At 45.7% G+C, this 17,552-nt stretch overlaps 1 protein-coding gene across 1 annotated transcript; it reads right to left on the bottom strand.

Annotated features, from left to right (window-relative positions):
- Positions 1–329: 329 nt before the first annotated feature.
- Positions 330–17,037, bottom strand: man2b1 (mannosidase, alpha, class 2B, member 1; the record flags this gene model as incomplete). Its single annotated transcript, XM_080837509.1, has 23 exons — positions 330–918; positions 1,412–1,514; positions 1,926–2,075; positions 2,523–2,747; positions 4,229–4,309; positions 4,632–4,719; positions 4,968–5,069; positions 5,248–5,366; positions 5,536–5,656; positions 7,713–7,810; positions 8,184–8,366; positions 9,471–9,587; positions 9,765–9,872; positions 10,246–10,355; positions 10,702–10,780; positions 11,437–11,557; positions 11,910–12,109; positions 12,252–12,397; positions 13,153–13,285; positions 13,609–13,802; positions 14,164–14,337; positions 16,591–16,693; positions 16,936–17,037. The coding sequence occupies 23 exons, from the start codon at positions 17,035–17,037 to the stop codon at positions 815–817; spliced, it is 2,961 nt and encodes a 986-aa protein (XP_080693635.1). The 3' UTR covers positions 330–814.
- Positions 17,038–17,552: the final 515 nt, after the last annotated feature.

Raw genomic sequence — 17,552 nt, 5'->3', positions numbered from 1 at the left:
CTAAACGGATTAGGCTGCCTTGAGACCGGATCTGTCCCGTCTGTGGAATCCGCTGCCAGCCAACATGCGTCTGAACGGCCAGTGTTCTTCTGGAGCTCTACGGACTGACATTACACCCACATGACTCCACGCTGCTATGGCACTGTGCGTGGTGGGCACCCTCAAGATTTGTGTACACTTTAATATATTAGTTACGACAGAATACGTACATCACTTTTGATCATTTTAATTACAAAAAATGGCAAGAATTAAAAAATAAAATCACCTAAAAGAGGGACTCATCTGAGAAAGGCACAACAATGTCTATTGCACAGATCATGATCAAAATCACTGAGATTGAGACAGATTTTAAGAGTGTGTGTGTGTGTGTGTGTGGTAACTTGCATGAAGGGTGGGGTTTTTCTGGGGAATGTTTTCGTGTGAATGTTAAAGCTACAGTGTCATACCTCAATAGTTCCCACTGCAGAGATTTCACAGTTGTTTATAAAAGAATGTTCTTAGGCCCCTATTCTATCGTCACAAAAAGTTCTCCGGTACAAGATTTTGCTGAGGCAGCTTTTCAAATGGCCAGAAATAATAATAATGGGTTACAACAGATGTATGGAACCAAAGACGGCCTGCCATCCCCTGGAGGGTACATTGTGTTCAATTACACTGATGAGGCTGAAAAATAGCAGAGGATCCTTGAAGTCCAGGTGAGACAGATAGAGAGGTCAAGCTGACCCCTCCTTAGACAGCGTTGGTGGCAAGTCGTGACAGCGTGTCGAGATTTTCCTGATTGGTGTTCTGTGTGTTGCTGCTAGCTCCTGATTGGCTAGCTCTGCCAGACCCGGAGCAAGAAGGTGCGGATCTCCATCGGGTTCAGAGTGACGTCCAACGATGACGGGTCAGCGGGTCGCTTTGGCGGGGGCGCGGCATCTGACATCACGGAGAACAAGGAGAAAAAATTAAATACGTCCTGGAAAAAGGTCAATCTGACACAACAAGAGGATCCCCCACAGACTTGAGAACCCAGTGTGCCCTGAGACAGATTTAGAGCAGCCTATGTGCGTGACGAGTGACGAGAGGGAAGGAAAGAAAGAAGACGACGAGAGAAGGTGAAATAAAGAGAGCAAAGGGTCTCAAGCTCCAGCCAAAATACGTGTGAATAATACGCGTGCAACAAATATTCAAATGCCAATTAACTATATCAAAGGTAAGTCCATGATTCTGGCATTTTTGACTGCACACACAGAACAGACAGCGTTTTTGTGCTTATTACAGATAAAGATTCAAAACCCCTATGGGGTGATCCTAGAGAACTGGGACAAAAGGTCTATTGGAATAAACTCAGCGACAACACCTTTAACTATATTAATCTAAGTCAAAAATCACACTGGGCCTGACCATGTGACTGGGCACTGGGAGTTACCTGAGCTGGGTGTCCAGTCCAGGCGACTCATCTCACTCTTCCACTGATTGGCCCCCAGACTCATCTCTGTGGCCCCCAGCACCTCCAGATTGGAGAAGAGCTTCTGTGAAGAGAGACACAGCAGGATGCTTTCAGGACACTAGCAGCAACAACAACCACCTTCCTCTTCCCCCTACCCCTTCCACTCACTCACAAACTTTAACGAGACACAGCAAAGGTTGGAATGACCTGCCGTGTTTGGAGATTTTATTGTCCAGTTAAGGGGTTGAGAGTAGGTTATTTTCCCCTTGTGTGTGTCTGTGTGTGAAGTTAAAACTAAAAGTGAAGAGGTGATTGTTGGCTTGTTTTTGTCTCTCTGTGAACTGGTGCTGAGAGAATGAGACAGACTGGGTGTGTGTGTGTGTGTGTGTGTGCGCGCACAAGAGAGAGACAGAGTGTGTGAGAGAGAGATGAGTGTGTGAGTGAGAGAGACAGTGTGTGTGTGTGTGTGTGTGTGTGTGTGTATTTCTCTAACCTGCAGGTTAACAGTGACGGGCTGTGAGAATGCTTTGCTCTCCTTGCTCTGGTACTGGTGCTCCAGGCGCAGCAGCACTGAGTCGTAGTCCCACTGGGACACCGTCAGCAGATGAACAGCAGGGGGCAGCGCAGCCTGCAGGCCTGAGAACTACAGCAGAGGGGAGAACACAACAGGGTAAATCATTACCTGAGACTACAGCTCCAACACATAACACTAGAGGTTAGAATAAATGGCAGAATTATCTAATTAGTAAAGCTTATAAAAGTCCTCTAATTTGATCTGCCTATGGCATAGTTTTATGGTACGTGTAACCAATTATCACTCCGGAAAGATGCCATGCTTTCTCAGCAATAAACCTTTAAATAAATAAAACAATGCCACAAATTTGTCGCAACAACATCATTGTTATAGTAGCATTTTAATTGTATAGTTTTACAATTCAAGTGATTACAGTGATGAATCCTATTGCCTGCATTACAACCACCCTCATTAATCTCATTTATCCACCTACCCAAAATTGCTTCAAGAGAGCGAGAGAGAGAGAGAAACATCCATCCACCCCCCTCCCCCTCCCCCTCCCTGTGCCCTCCTTACCTGCAGGCGTGTGCTTGGCTGGGCCGGGCCCTGCTGGAAGCTGAGCAGCGGCTGCAGCACCTGGGCCTGAGCGAGGGGCCGGTGGGCATCAGCCGCCGTGTCAGGGGGCGTGAGGGTGAGCAGCAGGCGCCCCCGCACCACCAGCCCCTCCACCCCGGCCTCGCCCGTCTCGTTGAGGGGCTCGGCCACGCCACGCACGTCGTCGTACAGCAGCCGCCGGTGCAGCTGGGGGAGGAGGGAACCGATACATGCGTGAACACACAAACCGACATCAACGCATGCCAAACACATCAACTGCTTCTAAACACCAATTTATGTACATAGAAAAAAAATTCCACATACAAAATTTCATTACAAAATACATACTATATGCACAAACATACAAATGGACGTAAACTCATTTATGTACACGTCACCCACACACACAGGGCCAATTATAGAAATTCATTAAAACGCGGTATTTAAAATGTAGTTCTCGTACAAAGATGAATATCCCATAAGGATTGTTTGTATGTTGTATTCTGTGCGAAATGTGTGAAATGACTGGTGTGTCTCTCTGCTAGTGAAACCTGGGGCCAATCTAAACGTGCTGTAGAGGCTGTTGTGTTGATGCAGAGGCTGTTGTGTTGATGTAGAGGCTGTTGTGTTGATGCAGAGGCTGTTATGTTGATGCAGAGGCTGTTGTGTTGATGCCGAGGCCAATCTAAACGTGCTGTAGAGGCTGTTGTGTTGATGCCGAGGCCAATCTAAACGTGATGTAGAGGCTGTTGTGTTGATGCAGAGGCTGTTGTGTTGATGCCGAGGCCAATCTAAACGTGCTGTAGAGGCTGTTGTGTTGATGCCGAGGCCAATCTAAACGTGATGTAGAGGCTGTTGTGTTGATGTAGAGGCTGTTGTGTTGATGCCGAGGCCAATCTAAACGTGATGTAGAGGCTGTTGTGTTGATGCAGAGGCTGTTGTGTTGATGCCGAGGCCAATCTAAACGTGCTGTAGAGGCTGTTGTGTTGATGTAGAGGCTGTTGTGTTGATGTAGAGGCTGTTATGTTGATGCAGAGGCTGTTGTGTTGATGCCGAGGCCAATCTAAACGTGCTGTAGAGGCTGTTGTGTTGATGCCGAGGCCAATCTAAACGTGATGTAGAGGCTGTTGTGTTGATGTAGAGGCTGTTGTGTTGATGCAGAGGCTGTTGTGTTGATGCCGAGGCCAATCTAAACGTGCTGTAGAGGCTGTTGTGTTGATGCAGAGGCCAATCTAAACGTGCTGTAGAGGCTGTTGTGTTGATGCAGAGGCCAATCTAAACGTGCTGTAGAGGCTGTTGTGTTGATGCAGAGGCCAATCTAAACGTGCTGTAGAGGCTGTTGTGTTGATGCAGAGGCTGTTGTGTTGATGTAGAGGCCATCTAAACGTGCTGTAGAGGCTGTTGTGTTGATGTAGAGGCCAATCTAAACGTGCTGTAGAGGCTGTTGTGTTGATGCCGAGGCCAATCTAAACGTGCTGTAGAGGCTGTTGTGTTGATGCCGAGGCCAATCTAAACGTGCTGTAGAGGCTGTTGTGTTGATGCCGAGGCCAATCTAAACGTGCTGTAGAGACTGTTGTGTTGATGTAGAGGCTGTTGTGTTGATGCAGAGGCTGTTATGTTGATGCAGAGGCTGTTATGTTGATGCAGAGGCTGTTATGTTAATGCAGGGGCCATTCTGCCCGCCTTACCATGATCTCCAAGGAGCCGTCCACAATGCTGCTTCCCCCCTGGGAGCGGTCAGTCACCACTGTCAGCTGGGACCCTTTGTCCTGAAGCAAGCAAGCAAACAAACAAACAAACACACACACACATCCCTGTTTGTTTTTTCTCATGAAACAAATACCAGGTTGTGCATTGGCCAGAATATGGTGATTCAACACGCATCAATACAGTAAGCAAGTTGATATCTTGCTATTTTTATCTAATTTTAAGAAAACTGTTATGGTATAAAGAACACACCACCATATGCACAGACTCCCTGTCGAGGTTTACGTCATTACGTTGGAGTTCTTAAATGTGCACTATCCTGCAGACACTGAGATAAAAGGCTACAGTTCAAAAGTACAGACTGCCTTGGTCAGAGGAGCACACCTTGATGTAGGCACGAGAGTTGATGGGGTAATAGTTGCCAGCGATGGGCTCAGACTGCCACAGGTCCCACGTAGGACGATAGTCCCTTCTGTTGGCGGAACAATTTTAGTCCACTACACGTTCATGTTTGAACATCAATTAACATTCAGCCTCATTAGAATCCACAGTATCCATTGAAAAATATGGTTTGGCTGAGTGTACTGTGAATAAGCGCCTTGAGAAAATGTAATTGTTTTGGCGCTATATAAATAACATCAAGTTGAGTTGAACACAATAAACTGGAGGGGTTTTATTCAGGAAGAGACAGCAACATAGAGTCACTCGGCCCGCTCTTACCGCCGCTCTAAAACCTCTCTGCCGTTGGAGTCGGTGTAGAAATAGCCTGAAGTGTTGATGTCGGTGTCAAGACGAGAGATCACCTCCTTCCCCAAAGCATCTCTGAAAGCAAACAAGTGAGAGAGAGAGAGAGCATAAAAAATATGACGAATGTGGCATGTTTATCCGTCTCTGAGCACTGTGGGTATATTTGACAGACACAGTCTCACGGAGTTTGCAAGCGTATTAATTCTACTGACTGTGTTTTGTCTGTGTGTGTGTGAGAGAGAAAGAGACTTACTCAATAGGCACAGGGCCAACAGTCCACTCCAGCTCCAGTTCTCTGCTCTCCGCATACAGACGCACCACCTGAGACACCCAGGGGCTGAACCACTGCCTCACCTCCTGAACCACTCCGTTCTGAGAGACACACACACACACACACACACACACACACACACACACACACACACACACACAAACGGGTAGATCATAACTCCTGTTATACGCACAGGACCCCTCTCACACAAACCCAAACCACACTGGTGATTTTTCTGCACTCTCCATCTACTGCTGAGAGCTGCTGTACCTGCACTGTCTGTATCTTGGCCGTTTTGCTGATGATGAAGGGGGTGGAGCAGTTTGGCCTGAAGATGTAGGCGCCTGACGGCTGGTCGCTCTCCTCGTTGTTCCCTGCGCTAGCATTGTACCTGTGACCAAAAACACATACACACACAGTGTTTAGGGTTAATAATAGGATACACTTTGAAAGGAAGAGACCCAGATTAAGAACGTTAAGATAGATAGAACGTTAATAAGAAGGAAAGGAGAGATGATGGGAGAAGGAAATAGGAGGTTTGGGGAATAGTTGTAATTTAACATCATGCCAACACCAAAGGCTATGATCAATGGTAAAACTAGTATTTGCAGTTAAGTGGCACCGCCGTTTCAACTGATATTTCAGATATCCACGGTTTCCACTGCAGTGCATATGATATAAAGGTCAAAAATGAACGGTTCATCAGTTCTCAATTCCACGCCACTCTGAGTATCCTTTTCCACACCGCCGAGCTTAACATACGACTCATGTGACTCAAGCACATCCCATTTCTCATGGATGTCTGTCCTTGATTCCTTCAACCTCGGTGCATTCAGTCCTTGTTTTTTTCAAGTTTTTATCAAAGGGAGGGGCGAGGATGTAACGAAAGGAGGGAAGGGAAATTGTAAAAAATGTTCCATCGCCTGTTTAGGGTTAAGCAGAAACATCGAAACCCCCTTAATTTGAGATTCGATTCAAATTACTTTTATAACAGTATATTGTTAAAATTATTTTATTTTTAGTTGATGTCTTATTATGGGTAATTTCTAAATGAAATACTCAATGGTATGCATGTTACCAAAAAAAGCTATCCGCAGTAGTTCTTGGAACGTATCTGTACTTGCAGGGCTTCACATGTAAACAAAACGTAATTTCCTAAGCAGAACAACATGGTGACTAAAAGCAGAACAGTTCAGTCAAAGAGGAACAATGTGCCTCCACTGCACTCAAACCTGCATCCAGTTAGGAGGGGAGGACTGTGTGTGTGTGTGTGTGCAGGGGCGGTTCTAGCAAACTGGAGGCCCTGGGCAAAGAACAATGTTGAGGCCCCCCCCCCCCCCCCCCCAAAAAAAGAAATCGTTTTAATGTTATGTGGAACTGACAATTATTGTGAGTATATGACTTTAACAATTAAACAGTTGTAAATTGTTTTAATTATGAGGTTTTGAGTGCAGTGTTTTAGTAGTGTAACTTTTTTATTTCTTGATCAAAACAATGTTACTTGTTACATTTGATTAATGCTTTATAGTTCTGTTTCTGAATGTTTTCAACTGAAACTTCCAAATTTGTACAGGTCCTGTTTTAACCATTTCAATTATCTCTCTATCTGTTAATTGTCACGCCAGGGGTCTTCACTAACCAGTGTATCTCCACCATTGATGTACTCACATTGTTGACATCACCGCTGTCGTTATCAGCCAGCTGTGCTTGAGCTGTGTTCATGGCCATGGCAGTATCATGCGTGTCGTCGTCAGTGCGGGTGTGACAGTGTCTCGGATATGGGCAGCTGTGGTACATGATGGCTCACCGTTTGTAGAAGCAAAGCAGGCAGAGCTAGTTGGTGTCACTACAAGCTGTTTGTCTGCTGCTGCTGCTAGCAATCGCTAAACTTGGCTTAGCCGCACTTGAAACATTATCAGATGAACTCGACACATTATCAGATATTTCTTCCACTTCCACGGACAAATTCCTTGATAGGAAATTGTGTGTTACCTTAGGTAATTTCTCCCTGAACTTCTCATCCTGCCCTTTCCTCTTTCTTTTCTCGCTGCTACTTAAAAAACGTTTCACGCTTAACTTTGCGACCACATCACCACACGAAAAATTGTCAGTGACAGAAAAGTCACGTGACCTGAAATAATTTGTTCCATGATGGAAGATACATTTTAATCTGTTACTGAAAAGAAAATAATCGTTTTTCATGCTTATTATGAATTGTCATTATTTTGCAATGCCAATTGATTTATTTTAATTAGCAAAAAAAATCGGAAATACGACGAGGCCCCCCTGGTGGCCGAGGCCCTGGGCAACTGCCCGGTTTGCCCGTTCGTCCGGTCCGCCCCTGTGTGTGTGTGTGTGTGTGTACATGAGCCTGTCTGGTCTGGACCAGATTGTGGCTAAGCTAAGACCTCCATGAAACACCTGTGAAGCATGAAGAACTGTCTCACCAGTAGAAGTTCTGGCTCAGCTTGATGCTCTGCTTGGTCTCCAGGTTGCTCAGGCTGCTCAGCAGGCCCGTGGCAGGGTCAAAGGTCACCTTCAGGAACTAAGGCAGGGAGAGAGAGCAGCGCAGGAAGTGATGTCATGTCCAGAGAGACCACAGCGGAGAAATTTACAAGACACTTCACAAGCTTCAACTCTACATTCTAGAGTACAACTCCTCAAGCCTAGAAGGAGGTGCTCTGCGATTCACACTTAAATACACTTAAATGAATCAATATGTTATTCAATGAGGACGCAAACTTCATCAGTATCTAACCCCTGACATTAGTGATTTACACATAGCGGTAATCTATTAGTAGGTGTTTACCCTCACCACCTTGTGTCACATTGCAAGAGTTTGCATACTGAATTTCAGTCAATATATGAGGGGGGGGATACAGGATTTGGGGTATTTGCCTTGTTGCCCGAGCCCTGACCTTGTTCTGCATGGTGAGAGGTGCCTTAGGCCGAGGTGGGGGTGGAGGAGGCCTGTTCTGGAGCAGGGAGATGGAGTAGGTGGTGTAGCCCAGGGGAGGGGCCTGCACCTGGAACACCAGCTCGTTCAGTGCCGTGCCTCGCCGGCCCCTCAGTGCCTTCGTGGCTTTGGATAGGGGGATCACCTGTGAAGGAGCAGGTGCACAACATCATACTTTCAACTCTTTAATTATACTAATATTTTAAGTGCATGTCTTTAAACCATCACAGATTTACTAATTACAATGTTTATCTAGAACTCACAATGGTCTAAATCAGGGGTCTCAAACTCAGGCCCGCGGGCCAATTCCGGCCCTCCAAGCAATTTTATCCGGCCCGCAAAGTTCCATTGATTTAAAATGGGCCACCCCAACATTTACCGTAAAATTACGCCCCCCAATGACCATCGGCCCCCGGTTATTTTGAGTTTGAGACCCCAAATGGTCAGACACTGTGAGAAGGTGAAGTTCTTCCCTTCTCACCGTCACAAGAAAAGGGCCTTTGCCCCTTTAAAAGACTGTGACTCCCCCACCACAATGGTTGGTTACGTGCTTCCCCACGACAGGGCTAGGCTCCAAGGGGAGCTAATTGGACTAATTAAGCCCAATGGGCTACCCTATTTAAAGGGTGCCTCAGGTTCATGAGGGAGAGCCTTTTGAGGAGAGACTGGCATGAGAGGCTGTGAAAGGTGTCAGAACAAAGAAACCACTTCCCTGATGTGAGGTGAAGTTGTTTTGTATCTAAATTTAGATGGGTGGATACTGTTTTTGTTCCTTGTCTTTGTGCCTTGTTTTCATGCCTAGATTCTGCGCGGAGTTCATTGTGCCTAGTCAATATGTTTAGTTTATGTTATTTTCTGTGTCGCATATGGAAGTTCTTAGTTTCGTGCCTAGCGCTGTACATAGTTTGGGGCGTAGCTTGGGCCTTGAGAAGGTGCCGGTATTTGGGCCTATTCGGCCAAGCAGGTGCTCAGGGTACATGTGTCTTGGGTTACTGTGAATGTGAATACTGTCTGTATTGTTCATTTACGCATGTTTGCTCTGTTGGCACATGTTTTTTGGGATGGAAACAGGAGAGTTCCCTCAGTGTAAATAAATAGATACATATTATTTTATAAGAAAGCTACTATCTCCTGTGCTGTGTTTTCCCCACATCATCACCAAGTCCAGTCGCCACATCCCAATAACGTGGGGTGACCGCTCGGTCACGGTCACACACACACACACACACACACACACACTGTTACTCACCTCACTGGTTACAGGTTTGCCCTGAGCATCTGTCACGCTGTAGGCACTGCCATTAACGGGTAGCCGCACGGACCAGCTAACGGGGCGTGCCAATGGGTTATACACATTCATGGTGAACTGAGAGAGAGAGAGAGAGACAGAGAAAGAGAGAAATGAATATCACTCACTGACACTGACTCAAACACAATGGTCTGGGGTATTTGTCGTGTTGGGTAGCAATACATTCATGATGTCTACAATGACCACATTTGATATTACTGATCACACAGGACAGAGGTTGGTTTAGTGTTGTACCATTTTGCTGGTTTCGGTCAGCGGGCACACGCTGATGTTGAGGTTCTCACAGAAAAAACGCCGGGCATCAGAACCACTGAGGACAGCCAGGGAGTTACGGACGAGCACCTGAGAGAGAGAGAGAGAGAGAGAGAGAGAGAGAGAAAGAGAGAGGGAAAGAATAAAGAGGTGAAAAAGAAGACGAGAACAGGAAGAGTAGGGGGAAACAAAAGGAAGGAATGAAAATCAAATGAAGATCAGAGGAGAGCGAGTTTCCATTACCGAAACTACACCTGGGGTATGCCCGCTAACTTCTCACGTGTTTCTTATCTCCGATAAGCCATCGGCTCTGAAGACTTCCCTCACAGGATCGAGAAACAAACCCCACTGTGGGAACACGGCAATGGTGCCCTTCTCTATATCCTCTATTGTTCTGGGCAGCACCTGCTCCGACTGCCACAATAACCACATTGAGAGGCCCGGAGCCTGGCAGGTAAAGTACCTGGCAGTGGGCCCAGCCGGTGGCCAGTCTGCGGGCGTAGTCGTTGGCCACGTGCTGCTTCTCCGTCCCGGACACGGCGTCGTGGTGCTGGGCCACCGCCATGGCTTTCCCTGACCAATCAGAGGGGAGGAGGACGAGAGGTCAGCCAATCGCAACAAAGTTTACTCAACACTGCAATTAGAGGCCGATTATGAAATTAAAAGGTCCAAGCTCAACACAAAGGCTGTGGTTGGCTGCGTAAGGGTCACTTTCCTCTGGTTACTTAGACAATACCACTGATAAATGCATATTATGAACAGAAGGACCACTACTAAACTGGGTGGATACAGTCATATGGTGTCATGACTTACAGTACATTGTTTATATTTAAGGCTGTCAACAACACTTACTTCTATATCTCCTCCTGAATTGTCAGCGTTTTACTGTAAACTTAACAAACACTGAAGTCAGACTCACTCATGGTGTCGCTGTCTCCTTTCCCGAAGGGGCCACTCCTGGACTTTGGCCCACCCAGAACCTCCAGCTGATTGCAAGTCTGGTGAAGGGGCAAGAGTGAAACGTAAACAAACTCTCCTTCACACCAACAATGACGGCTAGGGAACCATTCAGGTGAGGAGTGAAGGTGTAGCGCGGAAAACAAAAACACATGTCAGTCTCATCACCCAGTACTTCATGCCAGGGCACCAGGGTTAGATAATTAGCACAACTCTTTAGCCACTGTCTAACTGATGGGTGGAATCTGCTGGCATGGGCAGACTGTTAGAGGTTTGGCCTGAGCCTAGATGCAGTAGATTAGTGGGTAAAGGCTTAGCCATTTTGGACGAAGACAAGTGCAGGGAAGAGTGTTAAGGCAGACAGGGTTGGGGAGTAACTGGTTACATGTAACAGAGTTAAGTTATTAAATTACAAAATAGATAGTAACTGTAATTTTTAATGTGTAACTAAATTACAGTTACTAATCAAAATGTTGGTGATTGCAAAGGGGGTTCCATCTGTGTAATAGGTTCAAATAGTTACATTACTCATTACATTTTTAAAAAGAGAAAATAGTAATCTGTACCCTATGATATTTCCAAGGTACCCGTGCCAACCCTGGTTGACAGAGTAAGGTCAAGGTCACCATGCCAACCCTGGTTGACAGAGTTAGGTCAAGGTAACTGTGGCAACCCTGGGTGACAGAGTAAGGCTGACCTGCAGCTGGCTGTTGCTCTGCCTCTCGTAGCGCTTCAGGGCAGGCCGGCTGGTGAAGTAGCCCGTCCAAAAGTCATGAGCATCATCAGCGTACGGAAAGAAGTCATCTGTCTTCAGGGCCCTGAGAGAGAGAGAAAGCAACAAATAAACAAACAAACAGACAAACAACAAAGAAAGACACAAACAAGGAAGGAAAGGAGTACAAAAGTAAAAAAGAAGAAAGACACCTGGTAAATATATGCAGGGGTCGGAGGAGGTTGATACAGTTTTGAATTGAAGCGGCTGAAAACTGTAAGTGGCTCTTGCTAACTTCAACCAGACATGACTGCCCTTCCCATGACATCTATCCTCCTTCCGACACACTGTGCACCGTGTGAGGCAGAGATGAAAATGTCTTACTCTCACACTTTCACACTCGCATGTGTTTGTGCATGTGTGTGTGTGTGTGTGTGTGTGTGTGTGTGTGTACTGACCAGGTGGTGTTGGCGCGGTGCAGCTCCTGCAGATAGCATGAGGGGGTGGAGTAGAGCACGTTGACCTTGCTGCCCGCAGCCTGCTGGCCGTTGACGTAGCGGATGAGCTTGTCCATGTTCTTGTACCACAGGTTGGCGTTCTCGTACTGGAAGTCTGAACCCATGGTCATGATGATGTGGTTGGTCTTGTAGAATTTGGACTGAGGGGAACAATTGTATCACTGTATGCATATTGTAAGCATATTGCAAATCCTTTAACAAATCTTAAATAGAACCATATTGTGAATCAAGTCTTGAGATATATTACATATTTAAACACATTATGAAAATTAGTTATCTTACCTGGTTGTGGGCCGTCTCCAAGAACATCTGCACCATGTCGTCCACGTTAAAGTCTTCCAGGTCTGGGTCGTCCCGTATGGGCGCGTCCTCACAGGACTGGTCCCAGCAGAAGCCATCCGGGGGGTTGTAGCCGTTGGGAAGGATGCCTGTGTGGGACACACAAAGCAGAAGGAGCCATGAGAGAAATGGGCAAAAAGAAACTGCACGAAACTGCCGAGGCACAACTGAGTCTGAAATTGAAAGTGTACTGCAAATGCACTTCAACACTTTCACACTGGCTGTTCTACAACACTTGTACAATTGCTTTTCTCCAACACTTTTACAATGGCTTTTTTCACTACTTTTACAGTGAATTTTCTTCACTCAATTTACAAGTGCTGTTCTACAACCATTTTACAATGGCTGTTACACAACTCTTATATAATGGCTTTTCAATTACTCTTCATCGGAATACCAGAACTGTCTAGTGAAATGATGTACTGTTTTTGATGACAGATTTTTCTCTCTTATCCTAATCATAACCCAAACACTAATCCAAACTAATGCAAAATGTTCCAGCAACAGAAATGACTGACAGTGAATGGGGGAGCACTATACACACTACAATCCCTGATCAACTGAGAATTAGAAATATCAATTAGAATGCATTGCACACAAAACATTTGTCTCATAAAGCATCTGTATGTCTTGGTTAAATAATCTTAATCCCTATCATCTCTTACAAGATTTTGCCCAGGCACCAAAGACTGGCAGACTTCTCTTCCCAATCCCAATGTTTAAGAATTAAGCTCATTTATAGGCAACCCAATCCTGGGCCTCTACTCCCTAAAGATGGCAGCTCCCCCTGGAAGCTGGTGAAATGGTGATCTTGGTGTTGAGGGAGGGTTTAGGTTTGGTGTACCGGTGAATAGGTCTGCGGTGGGGGCAGACAGACTCTCACTGGCTCTCCACAGGAGCTCCAGCTCCTTGGTCTTCTTCCGGCGGTCCTTGTCCTGGTAGTCCAGACGGCCGAAGAAGAAGCCATCGTAACCCATCTAAGGAGGAGAATAACCGGGAAAGACCAAATAGAAAAACATGCAAGATATCTTAGGGGGAAATTCTGGTAAAGTTGGGCAAGAGTATTCACACACAAGATTTATCTACCAGTCATTCCTACCTGCAGTTGCACTTGTGACACAAAGCTGGCTAAAGTGGCTCATTTTTGACAAGAAACAAAACCATAAACAGACAACAGTTGCCAAGCATCAGTTGATCACAAATTTATGTCAGTTCAGTTTCAAATCAAGACTCAGGAATCAAGTTTAGGAATGCTCCGCTTTAAAGCAGCATAACGGATCAATCCCCATTTGTATTTCACCTGGGCAAATATGGATGCATGTTCTCTTGCGTGTCCGAAGGGGTCGATGTGCCAGGCCACACGGGGGCGCCCGCACGGGCCGAAGGTGTCGTTGAGGAAGCGCAGGCCCAGGGTCATCTGGTCGATGACGGCGCTGTAGTGAGTGGTGGCCTCGTCGCTCATGCACCAGCCGCCATTTATGAACTCCAGACGCCCTTAGAGAAGAGAACAATGTGAGTGATAAAAACAGAAAAGGAGAAGGTGGAAGAAAGAAGGAGCCAGGAAAGCAGGAGACAAGAGCAACATCAAGATGTGAAAATAGTAAAAAGGGAAAAACAACAACTCCAAGTTCAGCGATCCCTGTGAGGTAAGCACATGTTATGCCTCCAATAGAGTGATGTCCAGCGACTTTACCCAAGTCTCGCCACAGTGACTCCCTATGTAGTTTACAATACAACCACAGACCGACAGACAGACAGACAGACGTAAGCCCCTATTAATGATCTAATTTAAGCAGCTTCAACATCATTCGGAGGCTATTTTCATTTAGCTTAGCTTTAGCGTGTGATGCTGTACCTTCGTTGACCAGCTGGGTGACGATGCTGCGTGTGGCCTGGTTCTGCTGCTTCCACCAGCGGTAGAAGAAGGCCGACTCCACGTAGATGAAGCGACGGGACGGGTCTTTCTGGAGCTCCTCTACCACGGAGTCCAGGATGTACTGAACCCCCGCATGCTGGATGTCATTACGGTCTGTGTGTTGAGAACACACACACACAATCACAGTTTCATTGATATCTGTATCCAACTCCGGAGTCCTGAGGTAACTTAAGTGAATTTTCACTTCACACACACACTACCCTACACACACACTACGCTTCATATACACACACACACACACACACACACAGACAAACACCATCAGCAACACCATAGTTTAGGCTATATTGTAGAAATTGCCTTTATTATATGGGCTTAAAAGTTACAAAACAAATCAGCTATTTTCTAAAGTGGCAGAAAAACATAACCTACAAAATACTTTTATGACATCAGCAACCTCATATTTCACATTAGCATTAGCATCTAATGTTCGCATCAGTTGGCATGAATGGAAAGCTGAGCTCTATCTTCAGCAGGTGCAGCCGACACATGAGAGAAGCGTCTTCATTTCCGACACGGGAAAGAAGCGTGTTCAGTTCACACAGGAGAGAAGCGTGTTCAGTTCAGACACAGGAGAGAAGCGTGTTCAGCAGACGCAGGAGGGAAGCGTGTTCAGGTCAGACACTGTCTTCAGCCACTTCCACGTCATCATAGAGGTCAATCAGAACCTGGGGATGTAGAACAATCTGACGGTACCACCGTAACTCTGGACAGCTAAAGTTGTGTACAGTTGCATTATATTCCAAAAGGACCCTCTCACCGTGAAAACATGAGCTCTAAGTGGGACAGTTTGTCACAAACTAAGAGCATAATTTTCTTTTTGATGGCAAGCCCCTCACACTGATATCTCCCAGAGTGTTGCTGAGACACAGAGGGGATGATGATGGATTGGTCCCCAGTCTGTCTGCCATTTAGCATTTACATCCCTTCCTGTTGATAAGTCTGAGTGTTGAGACTGACAAACCCAGCAGGAGTGCGCCAGTACACTTGGGCGGGGGACTCTGTTTTTGAAACACAAGGAATAGTCAGGTACTCCTCTTCGTGAGCTAAGACATATTGATCTAAATTCACAATACTATTGGTGTAACTTTGGCACCGAGCTCCTCTCCATGTTGTGCAAAGGAAAATTAATTCAAACGTAGAACGGAGGTCATCATTCATAACCCCAGAGAGTGTGACCTGAGAGTTGTTGAGATCAACTTGCAGTTGGCCTCTCATCTCCTCCAGGAGTGGCTACAGGGAGGAGTTGGTGTCCAGAACCAGAAAGCTCAATACCAACGGCCTAGTATCGACTCGTTTAAATCGGTACATCTGTAGGCTCCTCCCGTGCCCCAAGGTGCAATCCGGGCGTGCGTGCGTGCATGCGTTTAAATGTGTGTATATGTGTGTGTGTGTGTGTGTGTGTGTGTGTGTGTGTGTGTGTGTGTGTGTGTGTGTGTGTGTGTGTGTGTGTGTGTGTGTGTGTGTGTGTGTGTGTGTGTGTGTGTGTGTGTGTGTGTGTGTGTGTGTGTGTGTGTGTGTGTGTGTGTGTGTGTGTGTGTGTGCGCGCGCGCGTTTGTGTGTGAGCAAGTGTGTGTGTTTCTAACGGAGAACTATGCCCGTGTGACGTTTGACGTGGCTGTCTCAGTGGTGTGTCTGCTCTCCCTGCTCCTCTGTGGGAGGCGCATCATCAGAGGCATCATACTACAGCAGGTATCACATACACGTACACACACACACACACACACACACACACACCACACACATACACACACTCACACGAGCATGCGTGCGTGCACACACACACACACACACACACACCACACACCAACACACCAACGCTTGGACATTGCATTCAAATTAATGCATTTACATTCAGTACACATCACGCACAGTCCGCACAAACACGGACACAGACACAGTTTACCAGTAACGGCTACAGATGCCTTGAAAAAACAATAAAGCTGAGGCCTCCATCTAAATGATGTAATATAAGAGCAATAACACTGCTAAAAGAATATCTTATGTCTGGAGCATCATTCATCATCATAGACCCCTATCTGTTTCCCTTGTTAAACATTTACTTAAAAAATGTGACAATCATAAAAGTTAATTTGGTCATCATGTGATAATCAGTTCTCTTTATGATTGTGGACACAGCCCTTACTGACAGATGCAAACGTATTCTGCAACATTTGTGGTATCCACATTACATCTCTGTATTATATACTTTCTTGTCACAGTGCCCTGTAGGCTAAACTAACAGCTTTGAAAGTCCCTCATGACACAGTACCTAAAATGGGAAGTGCCTACTAACATAGCTACAAACCCCGTTCTGCAAAAATTATGTTTAGAAAAACATCTGACCTCCGTAGTAGTACTGGTCGACGGTCTTCAGCCAGCCCACATCGTCGTGTGTATGTGGGACCAGGTGAACGTTGAGCATGGACGGCTGCGTCGCTGGACATGACTGAAATGTTGCACAGACACTTAAGCGAATAATATGGCGAAATAGAACAGTTTTATTCAGCTCTGGGTCATATAACTGTCTCTTGTTAGAATCAGTAACAACTCGTATGACAGGAAATTAACGAGCTTCACTTCCAAAGAAATTCTGAAACAATCGTTACCTCTTCTCGCTCGTTGGCAGACTTTATATCCACTCTTTAGACATATCCGACACCGCCTAATCATTGCAGACTATTTACTCACCTTATAACCACACACTGGGTCGCGAATATTGGTCGGAAATCCTAAAACATTGGCTTGCAACAGCGAAAACACCAACACAGCTGTGTATTGGTAAGCCGCCATATTGCGATTCACTGCCTGTCATATGACATCGTTTTTTATTTCTTCACGTGACTCTCCGTCCCTAAAACAAACTCGAGTGACGTTTGGAGTAATGGAAATGCATTTACTTGAAGTAGACCACAAAAAGGGCTAAAAGTACATTGGAAATACACGTTTCGCCAAATTAAGTCATTTCTATAATCTATTTTATTAAATTATTGTGACAGAGAGAAGGGCACAATTGAAAAAAAAAAAAAATAGACAAGTCAAAAAATGTATTAGGCACAATTAATACGGACACAATGTGAACGTAACCTATTACACAATTGTACACAGCCAAAGACACAAACACAACAATGAAAGTAAAGTAAACGTGACAAAAACAAAGAACACAATCCAGGCAATACAAGTAGCCTTCCCCAGTAACTGCTCATGAATTCTGCCAGAAGAATGGCCCACATTTCAGTACCATTCTTTCATTTAAGGCCACTAGCTCGGACAGTGAGGATATAAATAATATCTTGTACATAAAAAAG

The sequence above is a fragment of the Sprattus sprattus genome, assembly GCF_963457725.1.
Source record: "Sprattus sprattus genome assembly, chromosome: 1".
Classification (NCBI taxonomy): domain Eukaryota; kingdom Metazoa; phylum Chordata; class Actinopteri; order Clupeiformes; family Clupeidae; genus Sprattus; species Sprattus sprattus.
This window is presented reverse-complemented; position numbering and strand designations above follow the sequence as displayed.